Consider the following 27362-nt stretch of genomic DNA (forward strand, 5'->3'; position numbering starts at 1 on the left):
CCGGCCGGCAAGTGCTTCCGGTTTAAGTGGCCGCCCGCGAGCACATAGAGCCAGCAGATGTTGAAGAGTGACACACGCAGCCTTCGCCGAGATCCCTTCCTCCGCGGCCTCCATTTCCCACCGTTCAGAGCGCCGGTCAGCGGGCCGATATTGTTTTTATCGATTACACCTTAGCGATGCTTTGTAGTAATTTCTGGGAGTGAATTTCCGTCTTTCTTCTCGCTGGTATTTTTAGGGTTAAGTGTGTCGCGCACCGGTAAATTCAAAGGGTCTGTTGAATATTGCTTCATTCGATGCCAGTTGTTTTTAAAAATGACTTGCAGTAATTACGGCTTAGTTGGTGTTGGATCCGATTGTTATTAGGAGCGTGAACTTCATTGCCTGATCTGTTTCCCTTAGCTTGACAACCGCCTTGTGTGCAGCAATGCAGAAAGGCGGTGTACAGATTCAAAGAGGCGATAATGATGAGAATCAGGAATGTGAATATCATAATATAAGGTGGTTGGTCATCCCCACCCCAATCTGCTGCAACAAGCAACTCTCTACCCATATATTGTTTTGCTTTCTATTTATGTACCAATCCTGGGGGCTGGGGGCGGGCAGCGGGTGTAATATGGAACAGCTCATTGTGGAAAACTGGCATATAAATAAACTTGATCAATCAGTAAGTTCCTGGAGATGCAAATTTCCCCATCTGCCATGAATCCAGTAGGTGGTGGCCTTAGACAAACCAACATTTCCTTCTTGGTCCTCAGATTCTGTGCCCATCTGCTAAAATGTGGGGATTAAACATTTTAATTTTCACTAAAACGCCACCTCATTGTCACTTCAGCCTGGCCAATCTTAAAGGGCAGCTGTGTGAGGACTGTTCAGCTAATGGAGGAGCTGGTGACGGGGGCCCAAAGTGGGAGACTTGGGCCTAGCTGACCTGGCTTCATATCTCCCAGCCAGTCACAGAACTCGCTAAGTGATCCTTGGAGCAGCCATTTCCTTTCACAGCCTAACCTTTCTCTTCTAGGTTTGGGGAAGGTGTGTGTATATTATGCATATGTACTTGAGCTCTGGAGAAAGCATGGTATAAAAATGTCACAAACCATTGTTAAGCAGATTTCTTAGCTGCACTGCACAACATCCAAGAGTGTAGGTCCAATCTCCTGGGGGGCATGTTAGTAAGAACAACCGCTCATCGTTTCCAGGAGCAATGCACTCGGGATTTGCCTATTCACATAGTAATGGATGGCTTATGTGACTTCCCCACTAAAAGGAATTTTGTCATTCAGTTTTCCTTTTCTCTCCTTTCTTCATGCTGTATACTTCACAACAGTGTCTATTGCTAACTAGAATACAAGAAGTTCCTATTTGGCACAGCAAGACCTGAAATATCTGCAGTGGGGAACTCCATCTGCTGAGGTTAATTGCATAAATTCCACACCATGCATTGGATCTGCCCCTTCTTCGCAAAAGCTTCCTACAGGAGTCGGCACCTGCCAGTGCGGTTATGCATCCTACGGGCCTTTTCCAGTCATCTCCCAAATCAGGTGTGTTTCATTTTCCACGGCTTCATCATCTTGTTCTTAGACTTTTGTGTTGTTAAGTTTCGAAGTACAGTGGTACCACGGGATCCGTTCCGGAGCCCCGTTTGCATCCCAAAGCAAACGTAACCCGTGTTTGTGCGTCTGTGCATGCGTAGGTCACATTTCGGTGCTTCTGCGCATGCACGTGACGTCATTTTGACGGTCTGCGCATGCGTGCGCGGCGAAACCCGGAAGTAACGCGCTCCATTACTTCCGAGTCGCCTTGGAGCGCAACCCGAAAATGCTTAACCCAAAGCGTATTCATCCCGAGGTATGACTGTATCTGATTTACAGCAATACAGGAAGGTAAGTTTTGGTAAAAGTCTATTGTTCCTCCTTTTATGCTTGGGTGTGCAGAAAAGCATTGCTACTGTTTGAGAATCATGAAATCTTAGGGATTTTTGAGATCGATACTGTGTTGTTAGATTTTCTGGATAGAGTCAGTGGAGCAGACTCCAGAAGGCAGTGGACTGTCCTTCATTGGAGGCTTTTAAGCAGAGCAGGGGGTTGGGCTAGATGACCCTTAGGGACCCTTCCAACTCCATGATTCTATTACATCAGGCACCTGTATCTCTGATTTTTTACTCAAATCTGTCTCTAAATGTTAGCCAAGCAAAAGTATTCATGTAATAGTTATTTTGGCCATCTTCTTTGTCATTGTGTCTTTTTTATTTACAAAGCACTCTTGCAGCCCTAGTATCTTTCTTTCAGTCAGGTTGTACTAATGCAACACTTGGGGGATGCCATTAATTGCTGGCAAAGCATATAGTTTGCACACATGGGAATATTGAATGTTGCCTTATACTAAGTCAGACCATTGGCCCATCTAGCTCAGTATTGTTAACGCTTTGCAGCAACCCAGTGGTGGCTTTCTTGCGTTTCAGACATGGATCTCTTCCAGCCCCACCTGGAGACGTTGCGAATTTCTGCATGCAAAGCATGTGCTCTGTCCCACAGCTGCAGCTCTTCCTTACCACACATGTTTGGTCCCTCATTCAGTCCTTGACATCTCTAGTTAAAAGAATTTCTGGTAGCTGGATTAGGAAAACACATTCTGTCTGTCTGATAACCTTGGAAATTGCTATCAGATAGATTGGTACTAGATGGACCAATGGTCTGATTCAGTACAGCAGTAAGTAAAGAGTGAATCTATCAGGATAGCTCAGCTGAAAATAGATAAAGGTAGCAGGCACAAGAGCAGGAGGTCCTAGGCTTGTAGCTTGTTAACAATGTACTCCTCAGGAAAGTTTTCAGGACTTCAACAAATGGACTAAATCTCTTTGAGGATGTTATCTTTAGAGACAAATATTATCACTTACCTGCTTTCTAGGTCCCCACTAAAACCTAGAATACTTTTAATGAAATTTCTATAGAATGAAATGTACAAATGTTAACACAGACACTGAACCCTGTGCTTGTATTTTGTGACAGTGACAGTTCAGTCTTGTCTGTTTTATCAGACCTGCTCTACTATTTTCCAGGTGATTGAAGATGTAATAAACCGGCCATCGTCACAGCTGGGAACTGCTACAGAAAAAGGAAACGTGATTATAAAAACTGCCAAAGTAATTCTCCACTTCAGCTACCCATCTGGGTCCTCTGTGTTCTGCTTCCTCTCCCAGAGTCCCCTTCAAGGGGTGTTTGGCTCTAGTCGTCCCTGCAGTGGAACAAGCTGTACATCATCCTCCGCACAATCCAGCCATTTCCCATAGAGCATGCAGCTTTTTAAAAAGCTTAATCTGTTGCTTGTTCAATTTTGTTCTCCCAATCACTTTCTATTATTTTTAGCTGTACTTGATTTTTATTTGGAGCTTTTGGGCATCCATCCAAATATTTAGTATTCAACTATTGAAGCATCTGGAAGCCCTTCAATAATTGGCTCTTGTTACTATTATAACTGTGTAATTTTTATTCAGCACTTCCTCCTTTTAAAAAGATCTCTTCTAACCCCCCACATTTTCCTCTGCCTGGACCCTTAGGGCACCAGGGATTTTAGCCCAAAGCAGATGGTCATTCGAGAAAAAATCTTCAGCACCATAATCAGCTGTTTCAAACGTCATGGAGCTGCAACAATAGATACCCCTGTGTTTGAGCGGAAGGTGAGGACAGTCACTTAGATCTTTTCTTTCAGAAATGGAACTGGCTCTAATGGCTGACAAAAAATCATCTGACCTGTATCTCTTGAAGGCTGGCTGAGATTCTGCACATAGGTTGCTTCAATTCCATTAGATTCAGTAGAACTGAAACTCTGGATTAAGCCTTAGGCGAAAGATGGAAACTTTTGTAGGTTGACTCAACTGGTTTTGGTGTCAGTTAGTTCCAGATCAGTAGGACAAGTGAATGAAGCATAGAAAATGCATTTGTTCTTTCTCATGAAGCTGGAGCTTTCAGGTCTGGTTCCAATGCTCCCTGTATACACTGGTACAGGACATGCAATCATTTGTAGAAAACAAGAAGCACTGAATAAATGTAAATTGTTTTCTTCTTCTCCATCTCTTGCGCAGTATCATTACTAGTTAAGCCATGTTCTGCCTACACGTTTCCTATAGGCATCTGGTTGACCACTGTGAGAACAGGATTCTGGACTAGATGGCCGGATCCAGCAGGCTGTTCTTACAAAGACAGAGCAAATAATAAATATTTCAGTGTTGCACAAGTCAGCTTTCCATGTTACACAGCCCTTTGTTTAATCAGTTATAAAATATGTACTACCTGTTGGGTGATAAGCAGCACGGATAAAGCCAGCAGAAGATGCTCAGCCCCAAAACTAAGATATACAAATTGCCTACACAGCATTGGCACCAAATCCCTTCCCAAACAACGTGGCGGAAGGAAATCCTAATAGGGCCATTTCTAAAAAGATCCCAAGGACTCTCTCAGGGTACTTTAGAGGGTGGAGAAACGTTAAGTTTTAGCAGAGCCTATGAAGTTGCCCATGGAAGGATGTGGCCTTTTAGGTATCCCTGACCCAGCTGTGTAGGGATTTAAAGGTCAGCACCAGCAACTTGAATTGGGCTTGGAAACCCACTGGGAGGCCATGCAAAATTGGCATTTCCTTCTCTTTGACCCAGCTCAGACAAAAGTCTAATGACAGTATTCTGTAATGGCATTTCTGAGAATGCCTCAAAGGCAGCCCATATAAAGCCCATTACACTGCTCTAGTCTAGATATGACCAAAGCATGAATTGCCTGTGGCTAGGTACAGAATAACTTTCTTAAAAGGAAATATTATTGGGGGGGGGGTACATAATGATATATCCCACGATATTAAACACTGGTCCATACTTGGCAAAATATACTGTGTTTCTTTTTGTTTTCTTTTTCTTCAAGGACCTCTTGTTTGATCACTATGGGGAGGAATCAAAGCTGGTTTATGAGCTGAAAGACCAAGCGGGAGAGTTGCTGTGTCTTCGCTATGACTTGACTGTATCCTACCAAAGGATAGGAAACCCTCCTTTACAGTGGGGGTTGCTGTCTTTCTTGGGTAAGATAATAGAATTAGGATATGGCAGCTTTGCCTCTTCCTGAAGAATGGAGATCATGTTGTATCCCGCATGCCAGTGATTGCTGTTGAATATAGGTTAAAAAACGCAACTGGTTCAGAAGACAGCTACCACTTCTTATTGGATTGTGGTTATAGGGAGCACATAAGGTCAAAGTGCTTACAGTTACTTTGTGATTCCAGTGTGATTCTGGGGACAACCAAGTATGCTGATGTTGAGGTTTAAAGCCCTAAATGGTGCAAGGGCAGCATACCTTAGGCTTAAGGGGTGTCTTGTCCCAAGAAAGCCTCCAAAACAGTTGAGATCTTTTTGGGAAGTGCTGCTCCACATTCCATTTGTTAGGAAGATTCTTACATCAAAGCCAGAGCGTGTTATCTCCTCTTTTGTGCTACAACTTTGAAATGTTCTACCTATAGAGACTCTCCTTGCTTTGCCTCTACTAAGTTTTAGGTTTTTGCTAATTTTTTCTGTCTTGGATCTATCATACATTTGGAAATGACAGTGAGTAAGTGAGAGAATATATTTTCTACATTTAATGTAAGAGAACCATAGAAACACACCTAATTGTATATGTTCTTCAGAAATATTCTTCTGCAGCTTTTTCGAAGACATGTCTGCAACTGCTTTTAAACTTGTGCTTTTCAGAAGGCACTGGAACTAGCTATTCGTGAAGTAGGAGTGACATAATAGCAACCATAAGTCTGCTGACAAAACAAGATTGTTCTTGCTCTGTGAACTACACACCATTTTTCTTAACAAAGGCTTCCCAGGTGCCATTTGCTCGTTATTTGGCCATGAACAAAGTTTCCCATTTTAAGCGCTATCACATTGCAAAAGTCTACAGACGTGAGAGCCCATCATTGGCAACGGGACGCTACAGAGAATTCTGCCAGTGTGTAAGTATTTGCAGGTTTCTCATCTATGGATAGAGAGTGAGCACTATGGAACTTTCCTCTCTCAAAATATCAGGCTGGGGTAGGTAGGGAGCAGAGGGATTGCAAGAGAGTTGAGTGCTGATACAAGTTTTGCCTTCCTTGCACTTCTGGGAAATGGAAGTGGTTTGTTGAATATTTCTGCTAATGACACCTAGGCTCTGCTTCTGTGATTCTGATTGCTGCCTTCTGTGCTCTAGGATTTTGACATTGCTGGCCAATATGACCCCATGATTCCTGATGCAGAATGTCTGAAGGTCATGCACGAGATCCTAAGTGCCCTGCAATTTGGAGATTTCCTCATCAAAGTAAGGGAGCTTGGCCCTTGTGTTTACGAGCCTGTGAAAAACGAAAATGGGATGAAAGTCAAAGTGGAAGAAATGGATACTGAAATGAGTGACTTTATTGTGATGTCTGTGCCTGACTTCTACAGAACGTTTCTTCTTTTTCTCCAGATCAATGAAAGGCGTATTTTGAATGGGATCTTTACAATATGTGGTGTTCCCAGTACCAAATTTGAAACAGCTTGCTGCACCCTTGACAAGCTGGGCAAGGTAAACAGTTAAAGAATATTCCGTTTTAATCTGCTAAGCCTGGACGACATCTTAAAACATCTCAGCTGTGTTGTCATTGAGCATACACCAAATAAGTGGAATAATGATTATTATTAGGCCTTGTCAAACTGCCATTCCTCATGCCTCTGTCACATAAATCTTGCTAAAACTATCTGTTTAAATGGTCTACCGCGAGCAAAGAGTTTTAGTGATCAGCCAGGAGAAGAACTGCTTTAGTTGAGCATATGCCAAGCTAATTCTCTCCTCTCCTCTCCTCTACAGGTAACATGGAAGGAAGTGAAAAATGAGATGGTTGAAGAGGATGGGATTTCTCCAGATGCTGTAGATCGCATTGGTGAATATGTTCAGCTCCATGGTGAGTTTCAATTTAGGCACCATTTAGTGTGTACGTACTTGACCCCTAGCCTGACACAGCCAGACTGGCTGAGAACTCATGCATGTTTCTGCGCAGATCAAGTGCCCTGCCGCTATTTCCTGTGCTCGTAGAATTATGTTCTGGCTCAAGTAGTGTTGAGAGAATTGGGCAAGGAGTAGCAGCCATGAGAAAGACTAAAATTGATGGACCAAGTGTTGTGGAGACTGCTGGAGTTGGAGCTTCTTCCACCGTGTTTTTTTTCTCTCCTGCAGGGGGGATATGTCTGATTGAGAAGCTACTTCAGGATCCAAAGCTCTCGCAGAGTAAGCTGGCCATAGAAGGACTGGAGGACATGAAGTTGCTGTTTGAATACCTTACCCTGTTTGGAATCATAGATCAGGTGAGTTGGGATATTACAGTAGCCCTTTCTGGCTTTTCCTGGCGTTCTTTCACTCTTGCCTACTAATGAGATTCCTGGCTGCATTGCAGGTAACCATGGACCTGAGTCTGGCTCGTGGTCTAAATTATTACACTGGAGTGATCTTTGAGGCTGTTCTGCAGCGCCAACAAAGTGACGCAAAGGAGTCTCTCAGGATAGGCAGTGTGGCTGCCGGTGGGCGCTATGATGGACTTGTAGCAAAATTTGACCCCAAAGGGAAAAAGGTGCCTTGTGTAGGAGTGAGCATTGGTGTTGAAAGGATCTTTTCCATCCTAGAACGGAATGCTGAGGTAAGATTTATTCTTAATGTGTGATCAGGAAGGAAATGATAGAGTTGCATATCACATGTCATCTGAAGTAGTGAGAAAGTAGCAATTCCTTTTCTTTGCTCTATTGGCCATGGATATTACCTGAATGTGTTGTTTAAGCCAAATATTTAATACATTATGATTCTTGGCATGCTTGCTTTTTCATGAAAACTTCATACAACACACCTTCCTATCAGCAGGAAGAAAGGGAGACCGATCAAAACCTGACTTTGAATGTTTGAGTTAGTTTTTTTAAGCAGGCTTTTAAAACAGTAAATAATATAAGCAGATATTTGGTTTAAAGTCACTATATCTAGTTTTATTTCTTTTAAATGGTGCTTTTCTGACAAGGTTTGTTTTTTATTTGATTTTTATTCTGTTAATTCTTCTATGAACTTCATTTGTTGCTGGAGAGGTACAAATTTCCCGTGCTCTACTGGTTTTCCTGTCTTATGCAGGAAAGCAAAATCACTGATGCTTATTTAACACTGCACTCAGATCTTGGGGAAAGTTCCACTAAAATATTCAGGGCAGGGTTTTAGCAATGCATGAGGGAATGGCTGCATCTTTTAATGGACAACAGAAAGCAATACTGAACTATTGCTTGACTTCTCCAATACCAGCCCTCTTATGCAATGAAAGAAGACACAAACATTGCATGTACTTTTGTCTGCTTAAAGTCTCTGGCGGCTAGCGTGCATTTGGAACGGCGCAGAGGTGACACTGCACAAACAGCTTAACTTCTGGCACTTAATAGATGGGCGTGGTATAAATAATAAATTATTATTATTATTAGCTTGATTTTCCCAAATAACTAAATAACAAGTGGCTGGTTAATATGTATTAGAATAGCTTTACAACAAAAATCCACAAAGGCAAATATGTGTGTGAAATTTGCCCTACCCCAGATACAGTACTGAGTTACTTAGTTGATCTCTTTCCCTCAACTCAATTATCAGGACAGGGTCACAGGATAAAGGTTCTTTCTGTTTCCATCAGAATTCATTCAGGTGCCTGTGCAGAATCACAAGCAGTGCACGAGGGGGTGGCTTTCTCTGTTTTTCTCCCAGTCCCAAGTGCCTCATATATTGCCTTCGGAACTTGGATGTTCCATTTAGCTATTGTGGTGAATAGCTATTAGATGACTTCTCCATCAGTTGCTGAATCTTTTTGAAAAGACCCCAAAGACAGTGACAGTCACTACATTATCTCAGCAGTCTCTGTAAGAGAGACAAGTACGATTGCCTCCCATATTTTGGTGCTGAGGAGGTGGTCTGCTGCAGGCCACCCTGAATTCACAATTGATGTAGACTGTGATGATTTAAGCTCATGCTGTTTATTACTCCCAGTACACAAATTGTCTAGGTGCCTTCAGCTTTCCATGAACAGTGTATGCCAGGGGTCAGCAAACTTTTTCAGCAGGGGGCTGGTCCACTGTCCCTCAGACTTTGTGGGAGGCCGGAATATATTTTGAAAAAAGAAAAAAAGAAAAAAAGAAATTATCATACCCTACAAATAACCCAGAGATGCGTTTTAAATAAAAGGACACATTCTACTCATGTAAAAACACGCTGATTCCCGGACCATCCATGGGCCAGATTTAGAAGGCGATTGGGCTGGATCCGGCCCCCGGGCCTTAGTTTGCCTACCCATGCTGTATGCTGATGTTACCGCGGGGTGTTAGGGGAAGGGTAGTACCTCTGTTGGGGGACTCAGCTCTCACCTGTGCCTCTCAGAAGCTGTCAGCATGCAACAGCAGCCACACCCTGGGAACGACTTCAAATGGCTGGCTAAACCTGGTGAGGGAAGCCAATAGGTCTCAAACCCTCAGTGAGTTAGGGACTTTCTCGGCATGCAAAGACAGGCTCTGGCAGATTGAGCGGATGAGTGGGTCTAATGATCAAGAAGGCATTGTGCACATGCTGTAGAGGGAAGTGAGGGGCAGATGGGGCTCATCAACCTGGGAAGGTAGCCCATCTAGGGGAAGAAAAGCTCTGATCCTAAACCTCCTCTGCCTTGTGGGATATATTTGGGGAAAGCAAAGGCTAAAGAATAAACCCTACACAAATCCAGAGTGGAGTCCCTAAGATGGTTGGATGGTGTCTTGTATGCCACCTTCTGGCAATTCCTGCAGTCAAGCTGGTGCCAAACGTCATGCTCTGCTTTCCTTTGGACCATGTCAGCGAGACTGAGAGGAGAGTCTTGTTGTCTGGGCAGCCCAGGCCCTTCATATAAATATTGCCCAGGCTTGCACCCCCAGAGAGGTCACTTTGGTGGTGCTAACACAGTGGTTTGACTTCATCCCCAGAGGCACACTCCATTGTCTCTCGAGACAGATGAATACCAACAACCACAACAAAAGGTGACTGCATCCGTGCTTTTAGTTCTCCTCTTTTATCTTTTTAATTTTAGTATGCTGTATACCTAATCATATTTTGGAATTTAGATAAATACGGATGGCCAACTTCTTAAAATTAGAGGTGAAACTGAACTTTATTGGAAAAAGGAAAAAGTACAAAAGTAGCATTATTAGAGCGCATTTATTAGGACCAATTTCCAGGTCTCAACAAAGACTTGAACTGAGTTGTGGCTTGATTGGTAAATACTGTACAGTAATAAGGTTCCAGTTGCTGTGATGAGCTTCTGTCCCTGCTCCCCCTTCAGATGTCCAAGGAGAAGATCCGTGCAACAGAGACGGAAGTGCTGGTGGCAGCTGCTCAGCAAAACTTCCTTGAGGAGAGAATAAAGCTCATCTCTGAACTGTGGGGTGCTGGCATCAAGGTAACACTGAGGAGTCAGGCTATACTGTTGCATTTCTAGAAGCTGGTATTATTTGAGTCCAAAGTACAAGGAAGTGGGAGAGCCTTCTCAGAGAATAAGGTCATAACCAGGGACAGCATCAGCCTCTGATTTGGCAGAAAGCCTGTATAGTAGTGCTGATTATTCAAATAAATATCTGGGCAGTTCACTTGCTACTACATGCTGCACATGGTGTGAATGTCTAACTTTCCAATCACTGTGCACTTATTTCAGGCAGAGATGCTGTATAAGAAAAACCCCAAACTTCTGAACCAACTTCAGTACTGTGAAAAACATGGCATCCCACTTGTTCTCATCATAGGGGAAGAGGAGCAGAAAGATGGAGTTGTGAAACTTCGGGATGTCTCTAGCAGGAAAGAGGTTGGTGCTTCAAAGGAGGCTACCAGAATCCATTGATCTGTCACTCATTTAAAAAAAAAAAGTTTATAGCTTGAATTTCCTTCAGTGGAAGATAATTAGTTTTGATAAATTATGCTAATCCCATGTTCTCTATCTGCTTTTCAGATCATTGTTCCTAAGGAGAATTTCATAGAGGAGATCAAGAAGAGATTGGAAAAATAGAACCCTTTCATTTCATTTCTTTTCCCTTTTTTAAATCTGGCAGCTGTGTGCCCTCAGAGAATTTTGCTGGTCCATAAAGCCACCTGGAGTTATTCAGCATTTTTGAAGAACCGGACTTTTGAGAAACGTGGAATACAGAACAGATGAGAGAATGCTTTTATTGGGATAAATAACATTTAAGAAGCTGAAAGCAAGTTTTCCAATTGCATTCAGTTGCCACCTTTTTCCACCCTGTTTTTGTGCCTTCAATAATGATTTGGGAGATTCCCAGGTTTTGAGGCTATTTTATAGGAATTTGTTTGTGGAATCCAAATCATCTGTGTCTGGGAAATATATTGTAGTTTTGACCCTAAAACCAATAGTGGCAGTCAGTGACTGATGCCAATTTCTAACCAGCATGAATTTGCTCTTATATCCACATTGCATAACTAAATCACAATGAAAATGTACAGGAATAGCATCTGATATTACAGCAACCAGGAATTACGTCTTCTATTTAATTACTTCTACTTTTATATGTGAAATCAGAATATTTCTCCTGAACAGGCAAAATATTAGGATTTCACGACCAGTTTACAGGGACAAAACTCTTGACAGCAAGTTAATGTCCTGTTAGTATCTAAATATAACAGGTTTATTTACCTGAACCTAAGCTGGCAAAAAGCAAAACTTCTTTCTTTGGCCTTTGTTGGAGAGTACAGAAAAAGCAACATGAAATGTGGTACAGGTGCTCTTCTTTTCTGTTTTGCAAACACTCCACAGAAAACATACGCACTGGACTGTGCCACATTGAACTGAATGAAAGGGAATAGTGAATTCTGCATTCACACAGAAGGGTTTGAATAGTTAATACTGAAACTTTCAGCCTTAGTTTTCCCCCCTCTAAAAACAACAACAGCCTTAGTTAGGACAAGGTGCTCCACAGTTGTTCGTGTCTCTTGGAACAACCAAAATAGTGTGATATCCGATGTTAGCCATGCTCTGTGTGACCCCATTGAAAGAAATGGAATTAAGTTCATTAACTGCAGTAGGCCTACTCTGCATATGACTTACTATATATCTATATATATATCTACTGTATATAAATAGTATTTAAATTATACTGTGTATAATGTACAGTTAGATGTTCTTAATGACATTGAATAATAATAATAATGAAAATCCCCTTAGTGGAGAAGTTTGTCATTGCTACTATTGTAGCTAACTTTTACTGAGTATTGTACAGTAATACCTCTGCGAATGTCCACCTCGTCTAGCGTCCATTCCAGCGAACGTCTGCGGTGAACCAGGAAGTACCGGAACGGGTTACTTCCGGATTTGCCGCTCGTGCATGTGCACAACCGCTAAATTGTGCTTCACGCATGTGCAGAAGTGCAAACTGCTCCGCTTGCGTGCACAGACGCAGCACTTTGCCCTGCGTCCTTTTCAGCTAGCGGCCGGGGCTTCGGAATGGATCCCAGTCGCAAAACAAGGTATGACTGTATAGTGGTACCTTGGTCTATGAACTGGCAAAATTGACAAACTAAGAGGAAGAGACTACAATGAATTTAAGGAAGAATGGAAGATGTTTATTGCATATATACAATACATTGTACACAGGTTAATACATTAGCAGGGTTTTAGGACTACTTGTAATTTTGATATGAATGGGCAATAGGTAATTTAAGTGGTTTTCAATTTTAACAATGGGCGTGTGGTATGTTGATTAATAAAGGAACCAAGGAAGGGACTTGGAGGAAGTCAATCTGTTTTGTTTTGTTTTGATTTGATTTTGTATTTTTGTATTTGTGGTTTTTTGTTTTTTGAAAATTAATAAAATGTTATCAAGTTACGCCCAAGCGGGCTGACTTGCATGGACATTTTCACACGGAGCAACCTGTCTGAAATTTATGGCCATTCCACCGAAACAGCTCACTTTCATCTTCAGTTCTAAGCCCCATGGAACACAGCAGAACTTACTTCACATTAATGTGCCTAGATTCCACCTGTTGACTACAGTAAATCCTGCAGGACAGAATTGAAAATAAACTCCATTGAGCTCCATTGATGTTAAATTAGGAGAGGTTCAGAGGCAAAGACTGGTTTCATTCAGTGCCAAGTTCCTCAGGGTGAACTGTATTAGTCTGTTACAGCAGAAATGGTCGTAGCGGGTAGCGCTGTGGGTTAAACCACAGAGCCTAGGACTTGCTGATCAGAGAAGGTCGGCGGTTCGAATCCCCGTGATGGGGTGAGCTCCCGTTGCTCAGTTCCTGCTCCTGCTAACCTAGCAGTTCAAAGGCACGTCAAAATGCAAGTAGATAAATAGGAACCGCTCCGGCGGGAAGGTTTCCATGCGCTGCTCTGGTTCGCCAGAAGCGGCTTAGTCATGCTGGCCACATGACCTGGAAGCTGTATGCCGGCTCCCTCGACCAATAAAGCGAGATGAGCGCCGCAACCCCAGAGTTGGCCACGACTGGACCTAATGGTCAGGGGTCCCTTTACCTTTACCTTACAATCCTATACACACATTTGTGTGTTGTTGTTGTTGTAGTTTAGTCGTTTAGTCATGTCCGACTCTTCGTGACCCCATGGACCAGAGCACGCCAGGCACTTCTGTCTTCCACTGCCTCCCGTAGTTTGATCAAACTCATGCTGGTAGCTTCAAGAACACTATCCAACCATCTTGTCCTCTGTCATCCCCTTCTCCTTGTGCCCTCCATCTTTCCCAACATCAGGGTCTTTTCCAGGGAGTCGAGTCTTCTCATGAGGTGGCCAAAGTATTGGAGCCTCAGCTTCATCAAATTGAGTAGACTATCAAGACACACTCACTTGGCGGCAGCATTCCCGTACCTCCAGCGACACACATCCAATGGACCTGTGTGCATGCTAATAGCAGAGTCAGCGAGAAGCCAGACTGTCCAGATATGTGGCGTCAAGTATTTTATTATTTACAGCAAATTAAGTAAAAGAACATAACTAGCAGTGCGAGCTGCATCTCACACAATCATCCTCTCTGAGAGAGAAGAACAAAGAACAGAAGTTTTACAACCTTCTATTCCCACACATACAATCATAACAAATTATATCATCCGGTCATGCGACCTCTGCAATAGTTGCACTGGAAACACTGACATACACATGTGTAAGATCACAGTGTTAGTCAGCAACTTTGTAGTCAGCAACTTTTAGGCAGCAACTTTGAGCCCAGTGGGATTTTGAATCCAAGCAGATGTGCATAGGATTGCATGGTTAAATACAAGACTCAGTTGGAAGATATTTTCCATATAGCTAGTGGTGTTAGCTTGTTGCAACAAAATTAACAGTCTTTCAGCACCTTAGAAACTGACATTTATTATTTAAACTTTATTGGAGTGCATTACAATTCATATGTTTGAAATGCTGAGTTACAGGTATACACACACAGGGTCTGAGGGAAACTAAATGGGAAAATTCAGCAACAGTGATAATTATGTGATTTATTATTACTACTATTATTAATGTAACAGTTGCTGATAACACAGGCATCCTGGCATAGTAAGCAGGTCTCAGTTCCGATTTCTGAATGAAGTTCTACCAGACCAGAAATTAATGAACACGACTCAACAGGTCTCATTTTGAGTAAGCATTAGTGAGCATGCAACCCTCAGTCCCACAAGCAAACCTCTCAAATGAATTCTGCAGTTTCAGTGTTGCAGTCTTCCTTTTAGCATCTTTTCCCAAATAAGGGATATTTTAATTAACCACTTTCATCCTTTCCCCTTGTACGTTGCATATGGTTTTGGGGTTTTTTTTTATAAAGCCTGCAGGCAGAGACAGTCTTGTTTTTATCAATTGTATGGTAATTCCACTTTGGGGGCCTTTTTTGGCTGAAGAGAGGGGTCCCAAATGCTCTAAGGAAATATTTCCTTAGAAATAAAAACAGAGAACAGAGAAGTTAGGCTGGCCTCAACTAGAGCCAGGGCTTTTTCGGCCGTGGCTCCGATCTGGTGGAACACTCTGTCACAAGAGACCAGGGCCCTGCGGGACTTGACATCTTTCCGCAGGGCCTACAAGACAGAGCTGTTCCACCAGGCCTTTGGCCAGGGCACAGCCTGACTCCCTCCCTCGGCAATCTTCGCGGAGCTCTGGCCCAATGGTTGCCAGTGGCTTGAATTAATTTTATAATGAATGATTTTAGAGTGTTGTTTGTGCTGTACTTTTGTACTGTTTTATTGTTGTTAGCCGCCCTGAGCCCGGCTTCGGCTGGGGAGGGCGGGATATAAATAAAAAAATTATTATTATTATTATTATTATTATTATTATTTATTTTTATTGCCAGAGTATCCTGGAAGGCTGAAATGTCCCCTCACTGTTTAAACACACACAGCCATTTCTGATGTCAGCCTTGGGAGCTAAATATATGCACATGGGTTCAGAGAAGGGGACATGTAAACAATGTGCTATCGCGTCACTTCCTCTCTCTCATTCTTTCATTTCCCGCCCCGCCCCTCTCCCCCTCGTGCCATTCCGAGCCCGTCTTGCATCAGCCTCCCGGGCGCCAGCCGAAGACTGAAGGGCGGGCAGCTCTCGGGGCATCGACGCGAGCCAGTGCGCATGCTCAGAGGCGGGCGTCGCCTGCGCGTGGCTGAATGCCCCGCCCCCTAAAGAGCGGGCAGCCCTCGCAGCCTCGAGACGGGCGACTGCGCATGCTCGGAGGCGCTGAGGTAGCGAGCGCGGAGGAGCCGAGGCGCCGGCGGCCCCTTTTCCCTTCCAGCCGCTGAGCGAGGCGGGCGGCGGCGGTGGCCATGGCTGAGGAGGAGTCGCTGAGGAAGCAGGCCGACCTGGTGCGGCGCCTGAAGCAGGACAAGGCCCCCCAGGAGGAGGTGAGGCGGGGCGGGGGGGTCCCTCATATTTCAGGCCGAAGGTGGGCGGGCGGGCGGGCGGGCGGCGCCTCCGGCAGAGGCTGCGGGGAAGAGCGGCCGCCGCCGCCGCCGCCGCCTCCTTCCTTCCTTGCCTGGCCCTGTCATTTGGGGCGCGGGCGGGGAGGCCTCCGAGGCGCTGACAGCCTGGAAGAAGCGACCCAGAGGTTTACGCGCAAGTCGTTAACGGGGGCGAGAAAGATGGATCTCTACAGGATAGAATATATACACATACTGTATATGTAACTAGGAAACGGGGACCTTATTATTATTATTATTCTATGTTTCCCCCTGACAAGGTCTCAGACTGGACATGTCAAAATTAATAGACCTAATTTATCACAGAATTTTAGAGTGGGAAGGGATTCCCCAGGTGTCATCTGGTCCAACCCCCTGCATTGCAGGAATCTCGGCTAAAGCATCCAAGGCAGATGCTTAAAAGCCTCCAAGGAAGGAGAGTTTTCCTCTGTTTTCCTTTCTCCTTCCTCTCTCTCTCTCTTTAACAAGTGAGTTCTAACACACATCAATTAAAGTAAGCAATTTGTAAATGGATCCAAACTGTTTTAAAGCCATCTTATACTGAAAGATTTGTATTTCGTAAAATGAGCGTAGGAGAGAGGCTTCACCCACAGCAGGATTTGCCATTATTAGTGAGTTTTAATGTATTGAGGATGGTATCAGGGTTAGAGTATTAACCATTACCAAGCTTACTCAAGTAAAGCTATTGTATAAATATGAATTAGATAAAAGCTGTGTAACTTGAATTGATTAAAAAAATGTTTCCTTTCAGATTGCAGAGCAGGTGGCAAAGCTGCTGGACATGAAGGCAAAAATATGTCCTGAAGAAGACAGACCTAAGTTTGTCCTCAAGACACCAAAGGTAAACCTTTTAGCCCCAACCGTACTGTGATAAGCACCAGTGCATGGCAGAGCAGAATTCCTTCATGTACAGTACACTCTCATTTTCTCAAGTGCACACACACTTTTTATGCAAATGAAAGCTTACGAGGGTTTAGGAAGACTGTCTTGTGATATCCATTCTGATGGCTCAAGTCATGTCCTCCTGGAATCTAATATGTCTTTCTCTCAGTGAAACTATAGGGGATTTGTTTGTTGCTCCTACACCTGCAAATTCTAGGTGTGCATTCAGAAGTGAGCCTCACTCTCTTCTGTGGGTCTTGTTGTCTGGTAAGTGTACATAGCAGGGGTGTGGAACCTAAATCCTGTGAATTGAATGCAGTATTTCAGTCCTCTTGTATCTGGCCTTTTTTTATACATCCCAAGCTGCCCTCCTTCCTCAGGCTACACCCCTCACTGTGGAGTCCTATATACTCAAACTGGGATCAGTTTTCTTTGAAGCCTCCAGCAATATAGGAAATATGAAAGGACTCAGACCCGATGCTCCATAAATGTCCCTACAAGGTGTTATAGCTTTAGCTGACCTTTTCTCAGTCTTTTCCATCTTTACTATTTGAGTTGAGGTAACCAGAACTGTACACAATATTCCAAATGTGATCTTACTGTAGATTCATACAACAGTATTCTGATATTGGCAGTTTTATTTCCAATCCCTTTCCAATCATTCCTAACATGAAATTTGCCCTTTTTACAGGTGTTGCACATTGGGTTGATTTCCACATCAAGCTTTCCACTATGGATTGCATCCAAAGCAGTGCCAGTAGAGCTCACTGGCACTTCCATTTCCTCCCTTCTGCCCCATGCCCTCCCAAAATCTTCTCCAGAGAGTCCACCAACCTCCCAGAGGTGATTTTGAGGACTGGGGGGCGCTACAGAAGAGAGGAGGATTAAATTACATTCCACTAGTGCATGCTTCTTTCAAATAAAAATAAGTAATTTGCAGTCCAGTTTAGGAATAGACTAATTACTGTATAGTTGATTAACTTGCCAATGACAGCTTTTAACCCTATGGTTTCATTAATTTGGAACAGTGACCTGATGACTGAAGTGCATCTCCTGCTGCAACTTATATGTCAAGGGTGCTGTGATTTGCTACTGGCAATGCTATCCCATTCATGTTTCACTGTGCTGTGCTTTGCTGTGCTGGTGCAGGATGCAGACCTGATCCAGGAATAACGAATAGGACACTGACTAAACTGGCCATTTCTCCCTCTCTCACCAAGATACCTTTCCTACCCAATTCTGCCCTTTCCCAGTGCAGCTAGGCTACTTTAGCTGCATATAACAAATACTTTGCACTGCTGCACCAAATTCTAAATGAGTTCAGAGGTTTAGCATAGTAATTAGCTGCATTGCACCAGTGCAAGGGGACTTATGTTGTAATCTTCCTGCTTGTGCAGTTCTTACCAAACAGTAGGATCCTAACTTTCATGTAGTACTGAGTGGCCACTTTATCTTCAAAGACCATACGTTGTTGGAATCAGTGCTGTGGCTTATGGGACGGGGGGCTATCCGGGTTCTTGCCCCAGGTGAAGCCTCCAGAAGGGCACCATTGAGGCTCCCATCCTGTGTGGGTGGGTGTACGGAAATGCGGGTGGGAGATGCCAACTCGGTCTTTGACCTGGATGAAATAAAGTCTAGTTTCGCCCCTGGTTGAAATAGAAAACTGGGATGTGTTGGCCTTGAAGAAAATCTGCACCGGCCTTCTTCCAGGTATATATCTGTTTAAGCAAAGATATGGAACTATGGCTCTCCTGATGTTCTTGTACTACAACTCCCATCATTGTAGGCCATGCAGATTGGGGCAGATGGGAGTTGTGGAGTCCAGCAACATTTGGAAGGCCACAGGTTGCCCATTCCTGTCCTAAAGGATCATGTTCACAATCTGGGTGTTTATTGATCCAGCACAATCATTAGACAAATTCCATCCACTTCAGCTGTTATACCTGCTGCAACCATACCTGAGTGGAGATAGCAACCTTCTCATTAGACTGTTAAAATGCATTGTTTGTGGTACTGCCCTTAATTATGGTTGGGGAACTGTTGCTGGTCCTAAACAGGACAGCAAGATAACTGGGACAGGACATTTTCATCATATTATGCTAGTGCTTTATCAGATGCACCGGCTCCCAGTCTGCTTCCAATTCTGTGCCCTGTTTTGATTTTATCATCTTGGGACTAGACTACCTGAAGGATTGCCTTTCATATATACCTCCCTGATCCTTCAGATCCTTTTCTGAAGCTGTATTCCATGTGTTCCTATCAAGGAAAGTGAACCAGATGGCTGCTTGGAAGAGGGACTTGTTACATCGACACCTCAGCTTCCATTTTTTGTGGGTTTTTGGTGGCATGTGGAAGACTTATTTATTTATTTGCCTAGCCTTTTAAAAAACATCTTGCATTTTTGAAAAGGTTACATTTCACGTTATAATCTGAGCTGCTAGTATGTTTTCATTTTTCCACTTTTCAAAGGATAAGTTTTTAAGGCTTTGTCTTTCTGTTTTGGAATTCCCCAACATCCTGTTTTTCCAATATGTTTTGGAACAGGAACCACTATTCTCATTTTGATAAACGCTGCACTTGAACAGCACAAAGACTTTGAGGAAAGGGTGTTACCAACTAATCTAGAAGACATTGAACTTGTTTCTTTGGATTTACTGTTGGCTTTTTTTTATTCTCCACTCAAATCTGGATGGGTTCCAGCTCCATGACAGGAGGTTGAATGGAGTAACTGAGAGACAGGGTTTTTCTAGACCAAGTCATGCCATCCCCTCCAGAGGTAGTTATTGCACAGCTTTATCATGCCAGATCCCAGATTCTGCCCACTGACATCTCTCTGAGGAGGCAGTGACCACAGCAGTTCTATATATGACTACCACACTGCATAAATTTATCTGCCTAAATCAGAGGCAGCCTGGTCCCATCCAGCCACGTTCATCAGACATTCTAAGGTAGACTGGTTCATCTCTGCAGAAACATCCTTTGGCAGGAGGTTGCTCCAGCAGGTTCTGTCACAGGGTTCTCCTCCAACCTTCTGGTGGGTACTGCTTTGTTACATTCGTTTCTTGAGTGCTCCAGTCAAGAGGTTTCATTTTCCTTATATACAGTATTGTTCTTTATTGAAATTGGTTACTTTTTAAAAGTTATGGCTACCACCTGGGAGGAAGGTTCCATCCTGTTCCAGCTGGCCACTACCATAGCTTTTATAAACTTTGGCCCCTGCCTACCAGAAGATGAATTAATCCTTTCCAATATGTTCTACTCTCCACTGACAAAAAAAACGCTTTACAGAAATTCCTACTCTCCATTTTCCATTTACTGTATCTCAAATACAGCTGTTATAAAATCTTGCAGCCACTAGAGGATGCTCTTCCACAAATAACACACGGCTTCATAAATACTGTTTTTCCACACTGGGTTCTGAAAAAAAGACTGAAGTTCAGCATGATTGTGTGTAGGCGCACACTAGACTAGCTCAGAGACATCCTGGCCCTTCGTTCTAAGTGTTCAGAGCCATCATTTTGTTTTTGGTTGGTAGAACTTAAGGTTCTAGTTTTTAAAAAGTCGGTACATCAGGCCTGAAGCTTGTCTATCCCTGCCTACTGTGCCACAAGCCTCTTCCTTGTTTTGGTTGTAACAGGCTAGTACAGTATGGCAATTGCTAGGTCAGAACTGGGTTGGTAAGATCTGGATACTATCACAAGCAGCCACATTTAAACCCCAGCTCAATATAAAAATTCATGTAGAATGTAGTAAAGGTAAGAGCTAGTTTTCCTTGTTAATTTGTTTCCTAGCTTAGTTGGCTTTTTAGGTTTTGAAGCTTGAAAACTTTATGTTGAATTCCACTTCCACTTGGAATTCCAAAGTTTGGCACAGTTTCTTTGCCTTTGATAACTGTTTAGATATTTACCCTCACAAAACAGATTGCAACCTCAACTGTAACATGTAGCAGTATAAGATTTTAAGATTCTAAATTATTAAAATAAAAACAATGACATTTTAAACCTGCAGGAAGGAAAACAATTGCTGATCACAGCATCATAAAACCCCAATGGAAACTGGAGAAAAATAGTTAGCAGACTATTTTTAATTAATTTAGACTATATAATATATAGTTGTTTTAAAGCTTTGCTGGTTTTATATATGAGTTACCTGCGCTTTAGTGTTGATTTTATAGTTTGATTAAGCATCTCAACTTTTTCAAAATATACACAAGGTGGCTTACAAGCATGTTGAATTGCTTATTTGCATTCTTATCAGGAATAGACCTCCACATGTAGGTCTTCCACCCTAGAACAAAGTAACAGACTTCTTCCTTCTGACTGATATCTGTTTAGATTTTGGCTGCCTTGTCAGGGGGACAAAAAGCAAGGCAGCTTATAAGGAAAATAAAAATATAATATTTATGAGGATCCTTCCCTTAGGGCCATTGGTGGTAGATGACCCTGTTTTGGGGTGGGGAGTTCTAGGGCAAAGTCATAACTTTAAAACCTTTTCTTAAATCACAAATTCTTTTGCCTTTCTGCCCAGGTAAGATCCTCCAGCACCATGTTCTGGAAGAGTTGTCATGGAATTTCTTCCCATTATTGAGTGCTAAAAATGGTGCACCACTTTGCCTACCTTCTCTGTTCACTTTGCCTGAACATAGCATGTGTTCAAGGGAACAGAAGTCCATCAAGTTGTCTTCTGTTCTGGACTTTCAGGGTACCCGGGATTACAGTCCCAAGCAGATGGCAATCAGAGACAGAGTCTTCAGCGTCATCATCGATTGCTTCAAACGCCATGGAGCTGAGACAATAGATACTCCAGTATTTGAACTAAAGGTGAGATGGGGCAGCAGGAGGACTAGGGCAACTGAGGAAAGGTACTGGTAGAAGTGTCAAGCGTTAGTCCAGAAGTCAGACATAGATTTCAAGTTCTAAAACATAATAATACCAGAAGGGGGAATAAAGAAATGTTTTAAAGAGCCAGTGTCACACTGAATTTCCTTCCTGTGGAATTACTTCCTATACTTAGACTGCAGTCCTACACCGGCTCAGGAATGTCACACTGAACCCAGTGAGACTTCTGGCTAGGTGTGTATAGGATTGCAGCGTCAGTTTTACATTTATTTAGTTTATTATTGTGTTGGTTTTTCTTATATACATTTTGTAAGGGGCACTTTCATAGGGAAGAAGAAAAGTTGGGTGGAAAGAATATAGATTTTATTAAGGTCCCTCTCCATTTGCACCTTAAGAGCAAATTAGCCTGAATATGCATTTGTTTTGCCCTATAAAAACCTATTGCTTACCATAACTCTTTACTTGCCTTTGATTTATTTTATTTTTTCTACCCCTCTCTCCCACCCCTTACTTTTTAGGAAACTTTGACAGGGAAGTATGGAGAAGATTCCAAGCTGATCTATGATCTGAAAGATCAGGGGGGAGAGCTCCTATCTCTTCGCTATGATTTAACTGTATCCTTAAATCCCATGCTCCTTGCTTGGGCAGAAAACTGCTCTTCAGCAGACGAGGAACATCTGCACTTACTCTAAGTAGATTCAGAAACTTTTGGAACATCATTTTGATGGCACAATTCTTTTTTAAAAACACACAAATTTTTTGTTTGTCACTTTGTCACAAGCATGGAAACAGGCAACGACGTGTAAAAATTGAGGTAATAAGTGTACGTTGGGTCATGCAGACTAGCAGGTTTTGTACAATCCTATTTTTTGAAAGAGGAGGTCACAGTTGATGCTGAATCACAGGAACCATTGTTGCTCTCAATTTTTAGGAGTATTTGCATTTTTTTAAAAAAATGGTGTGCCTCATTTAAAGAAGTATAAGCTTTTCAAAAGTGAATGTGCACCATTGCGTCTATTCATTTACCCATCTTGTTCTTTTTGCCTTCTGATTTCAGCTAGCAGATGCCAAGTCATTTCTTCAGCTCATTTCAATCCACTAGATCAAATGCATCCAGTAGTATAGGTTGAATTATATACATTAGGATTTTAGATGTTTTCCTTAGCCTTCTCTTCTCAGGTTCCGTTTGCTCGTTTTCTGGCTATGAACAAAATTACCAATATTAAACGTTACCATATTGCTAAGGTCTACAGGCGGGACAACCCAGCCATGACAAAAGGCCGATACAGAGAGTTCTACCAGTGTGTGAGTATCTGTAGGATGGCCTTAAAGTGTATATGGCTCTTAACTGGTTTCCTGCTCGTTCCTCCCTTCTCATTCTGCATATAACATTTTTGCTCTACTTCCTTCTCCCAGTCAGCTGGTGCCTTTCCCATTTCCCCCTGTAGTTGGCTGTCATGTCTTTCTCATGCCTGAATTGCTTCCAGAGCTTAAAATACAGTAATGTAACACCCAGAGTGTTTTGTAGTTATCCTCAACCCCCCTGGCCTTTTTCTACAGGAACACTTCCATTGATTCAGTGAAAGCCTGGTGAAAATACCTTAAAGGTAGTGGGACACACAAGTAATTGTTTTCATTTTGACTGACGAACTATAGGAGGACCTGGAAAGCTGCCTAAAAAGATGTAGTCACTATAGTGGCTAGGCTGTCAACTGACAATCAGCTGCTTCAGGAATGGAGGGAAGGGCTGCCTTACAGAAATAAGGGAAAGATCACTGCCTGGAGGGAGAAGGTAGAAAACTCCCTGTAGCACAGTCTGTGGTTTCCTCTCCAGATTTCCTTTATTCTAGAGTTTATTGGAGTTCTACGGATTCCAGTTCTTTTGTTTTTGAGTGCATTCAGCCATGAAATCTCACAGCAGGAAACCTGGAGAACACTTATAAGTGGACTCAGTGGCAGTAAGTCAGGGGTGGAGCAAGCAGAGCCAAACAAGCAAGCAAGCCCCTCACCCCATGTTGTAGTACTCTGTTCAGGCATAATGTCTGAACTGGGCTTTTATCTCCTTTCTGTTGATATGCTGCTTTGTATGTTCATAAATGGTGCTGTATGAATGATACACTGCTGTGCCTACATGCTTGTTTACCGGCTGCCACCAAAGTGCAGTTAACTGACACTTTGTCTTAATTTGTCTGCATACATTCACTATGCTTTCTCAGCCTTGATTTGCCTCAACATTTTTTAATCATCTTTGGCACCTTTTTATATTTGTGGGTACCTTGATATGATTAAAGATACTTGAATGTGTGCCTTGTTCCAAATCCCAAATGACTGACAATCCATGCTGCTATTTTTACATTTCTTACCTGCCCTTCACCATAGAGTTCCAAGAATATAAATATACAATGTTAAAATTGGTTTAAACGACTTAACTGCCTTACTGTGCTGTCAAGACTTGGGGAAGATGTGAACTATGTATCGCGCAACCTATGTGTCTGTCACTCAGGTGGATGCTTTATGCTTTAAGGATTTTCACATCTGCAATTTGTGCCCCAGGATTTTGACATTGCTGGCCAGTATGACGCCATGATTCCTGATGCGGAGTGCCTGAAGATTATTCATGAGATCCTGAGTGCCCTACAAATAGGAGCATTTGTTATCAAGGTGAGAACAAGTCTAGAAATCTAGAGCAGTTTTATCCAGAATGTACACAAAATACTATTCTATTGATTTAAACTTGTCCTTTGCTGTGAACATAAAATGAGAAACACAGTTGGTTTTGTCTTAATTTTTCAGTATATTTTCATTGTGCTTCCTCAAATTTGATTAGAAATAATTTATTTCCCCAGCTTTTGCTGCTTTTTCCTTATTTGTATTTGCAGGTCCCTTACCAGAATTGTCCTAGTAAACATAAATCACTTACATTGTATATATACCTTGATAGACTATAGATAGACTGTTGATAGGCCATAGATTGTTTAATTAGCCAAAGGCATGGGAGAAGAGGAATGTTTTTGCCTGGTGCCTAAAGATACGTAATGAGCTTTCCTGGGGAGAGCATCCCACAAGCAGGGAGCCACTGCAGAAAAGGCCCATTTCAGAGTTAGATTGTTACTAATTATCTCAATGCTGGTGTCTTCTCCATACTGTAGAAAGAAAGAGGAGGGCTGTGTTCAGTTCTGCCATGAGTGAGATAATGTTTCCACAAGATACATGTGCACATGTATCTCCTATTGATTTCAGTTTCAGTACTTCAATACCAACTCCTATTGGTTTTCAGTTACTGTATTTCAGGGACCTTCCCCCCCCCCCAAAAAAATTTACTTAGCTTTCTTGAGGGAGGAAAGTGAGCCAGAGCAGCTGCCCATCCAACGGCCTCATCTTTCCCCTGCCCCTCAGAGGTAATAACATGCAGAAGCATGAACCATGAGTTGATACTTGGGGGGGGGGGGGGATTCAATTTCCCTGCAGGTCAACGACCGTCGTATCCTTGATGGGATGTTTGCAGTATGTGGAGTTCCAGAGAGCAAATTCCGGGCCATCTGCTCTGCTGTGGACAAGCTAGACAAGGTAAGGACATCAGGATAATAAATACTGTTTTTACCGTGGCTCAAGTGTTTAGTAAACATGGAAAGACATTGACATCCCACTGCATTTCCCATGGTGTGACCATAGAGAAAATATCAAAGTGTATGATAAAAAGAAAGAAAGTAAGAAAAAGTTGGGCACCTAAGGCTACCAGAAGACGTTTTTGGTCCTCCCTCAGAACTACAGTGTGTTGGGGGCTGCTGGCTGGGTCTAGGAAGCCAACGCTTATGATAATCAGAGAAAAGAGGGTCTTCAAGGCTTCATAAGAACTTTCCTTGTAGGTACAGCATTGAATATTACCCCTCACCCCTTTTCTGAAACCCTGCTCCTTGAGAATGAAACTGATACTGGATTGCTATTTATGAGTGGCAGAGAAACTGTCAAGTCCGGAAGAAGTTGACACATATGCAGGAGGCGGAGCTTTTTTTTTTGAAAAACTTTGGGGGGGGAATTTATTGGGTTTTATAAGCAAGGATCATAGGAATATTACTAATATCTACTAATAAATAGACCAAGCCTTCTCATGCCATTTGTATATCACAAAAATAGCATAATACGTTTGCAGTGATATCTACAGCACATGGTTCATTAGTGATCAGTGTATAAGTTCTTGTTTTGTGAATTCGTTTAAACAAAAAGAGGAAACAGGATAGAACAGTTTACAGATAACATTCAATATTACATAACTAAATGCATAATCATGAGCCATAGTGGTAGTGGGGTACTTTTTATTTGCTTCTGTTTTTTTTGGCACGATCCTGCAACTGGGATCAGTGGACAATTTCCCATTAGGCTGACCTTGAGGGTTTTTCTTTTTTAACCCTCGGAAATAAGGTGCTTATCAGTGCTCATATCTTGCAGACTAATATTTTGCAATAGCTATACTGTTTATATCTTGGTATAATAAAGTTTTCAGATCAACACTCATTCTATAATTACTCTTTTAATTGCTCCATTAACATTAGTCTAGTATTTCATGACAACTTGAGATGTCCGCAGTTTAAAGTTACTCTTTCTGTCTTCTTAAGATCCCACATGCTGGGAGTAATGAGTAATGATTACCTTGACTTCTTAGCTTAACTGCTCAGTTTGTGGATCTGTTTTTGTCCTATTGAAATGCTTGGATTGCCACATCACACTATTTACCTCTTCAAAGGGCTGTCATTCAAATATGGCAGACCCAGGTTAGCACACAGAGTTCCGCATGCAATAAAAAGGTAAAGGGACCCCTGACCATTAGGTCCAGTCATTACCGACTCTGGGGTTGCGGCGCTCATCTCGCTTTATTGGTCGAGGGAGCCGGCATACAGCTTCCGGGTCATGTGGCCAGCATGACTAAGCCGCTTCTGGCGAACCAGAGCAGCGCACAGAAGCGCCGTTTACCTTCCTGCCAGAGCATGCAATAGTACACACTTAATAAGGCCAAGGCAGAATGCTAACATTATTTTATTTTTGAATTGTTTCCTGTGGAAAGGATAGGTTCCAGTACATGTATCACAAATCCCAGGTGTCTAGTTAATTTGCACCACAACAATATTTTGCTTTCCCTGCTCCTTTTTTTCAAATTAATGCAAAATTAAGTGTGGGTAGGAGCAGGGAAGCCCTGCTCTCAACAGTTTGGTGTGATGAAGGATCTTGCTATATCAGGATCCCTGATTGCAAGTAGAAGCTCTAGGCACACCTTCCCTGTGCAACATAAGGAAGGTCAGGGACTGGGCAGGTGAGGGCAGTGCGTGTTTCGAGGCAGAGCTTGTATATGTACTCCTGGCCCTATACTCACTATAGCAAATGCCTGAACCTGTCTTATGTGTATCTCCCATCAAATGAGGCACTTTTTCTGCAGTAATGCTGTTGCTTTTATATTGCACACCACCCTTCAGGGACTGTGTAGAATGTTCTGGAGATGATTTTCTCATTTGTAGTCAATAGGGGTTTGAAATATGGAGAGAAGTCCCATGGAATCAGAATAGAAATGAGACAAGGAAAATGCTTCTTATAAGGCTCTTATAAGTGGTTTAAAAAAAACCTGGATAAATGACTTGTTTAAACATTAAGAGACCATATAACTCTAATT

At 42.6% G+C, this 27362-nt stretch overlaps 1 protein-coding gene across 5 annotated transcripts in view; it reads left to right on the forward strand.

Moving 5' to 3' along the window:
- The first annotated feature begins 20 nt into the window (after window positions 1–20).
- HARS1 (histidyl-tRNA synthetase 1) overlaps window positions 21–27362 on the forward strand; it is a 33513-nt gene continuing 6171 nt past the window's right edge. The window contains exons 1-14 of one of the 5 annotated variants that reach the window (XM_081015177.1): window positions 21–135; window positions 1325–1538; window positions 3056–3139; window positions 3554–3673; window positions 4905–5000; window positions 5848–5973; window positions 6210–6317; window positions 6465–6563; window positions 6846–6939; window positions 7212–7339; window positions 7429–7668; window positions 10351–10467; window positions 10720–10866; window positions 11011–11553. In XM_081015177.1, coding sequence (XP_080871303.1) covers window positions 1434–1538; window positions 3056–3139; window positions 3554–3673; window positions 4905–5000; window positions 5848–5973; window positions 6210–6317; window positions 6465–6563; window positions 6846–6939; window positions 7212–7339; window positions 7429–7668; window positions 10351–10467; window positions 10720–10866; window positions 11011–11067 — 1521 coding nt within the window. In that variant the 5' untranslated portion in view covers window positions 21–135; window positions 1325–1433 and the 3' untranslated portion in view covers window positions 11068–11553. The other 4 variants (XM_081015179.1, XM_081015178.1, XM_081015180.1 and 1 more) reach the window with 4 other exon arrangements.

This window comes from Podarcis pityusensis, assembly GCF_964106645.2.
Source record: "Podarcis pityusensis genome assembly, chromosome: 7".
NCBI lineage: Eukaryota > Metazoa > Chordata > Lepidosauria > Squamata > Lacertidae > Podarcis > Podarcis pityusensis.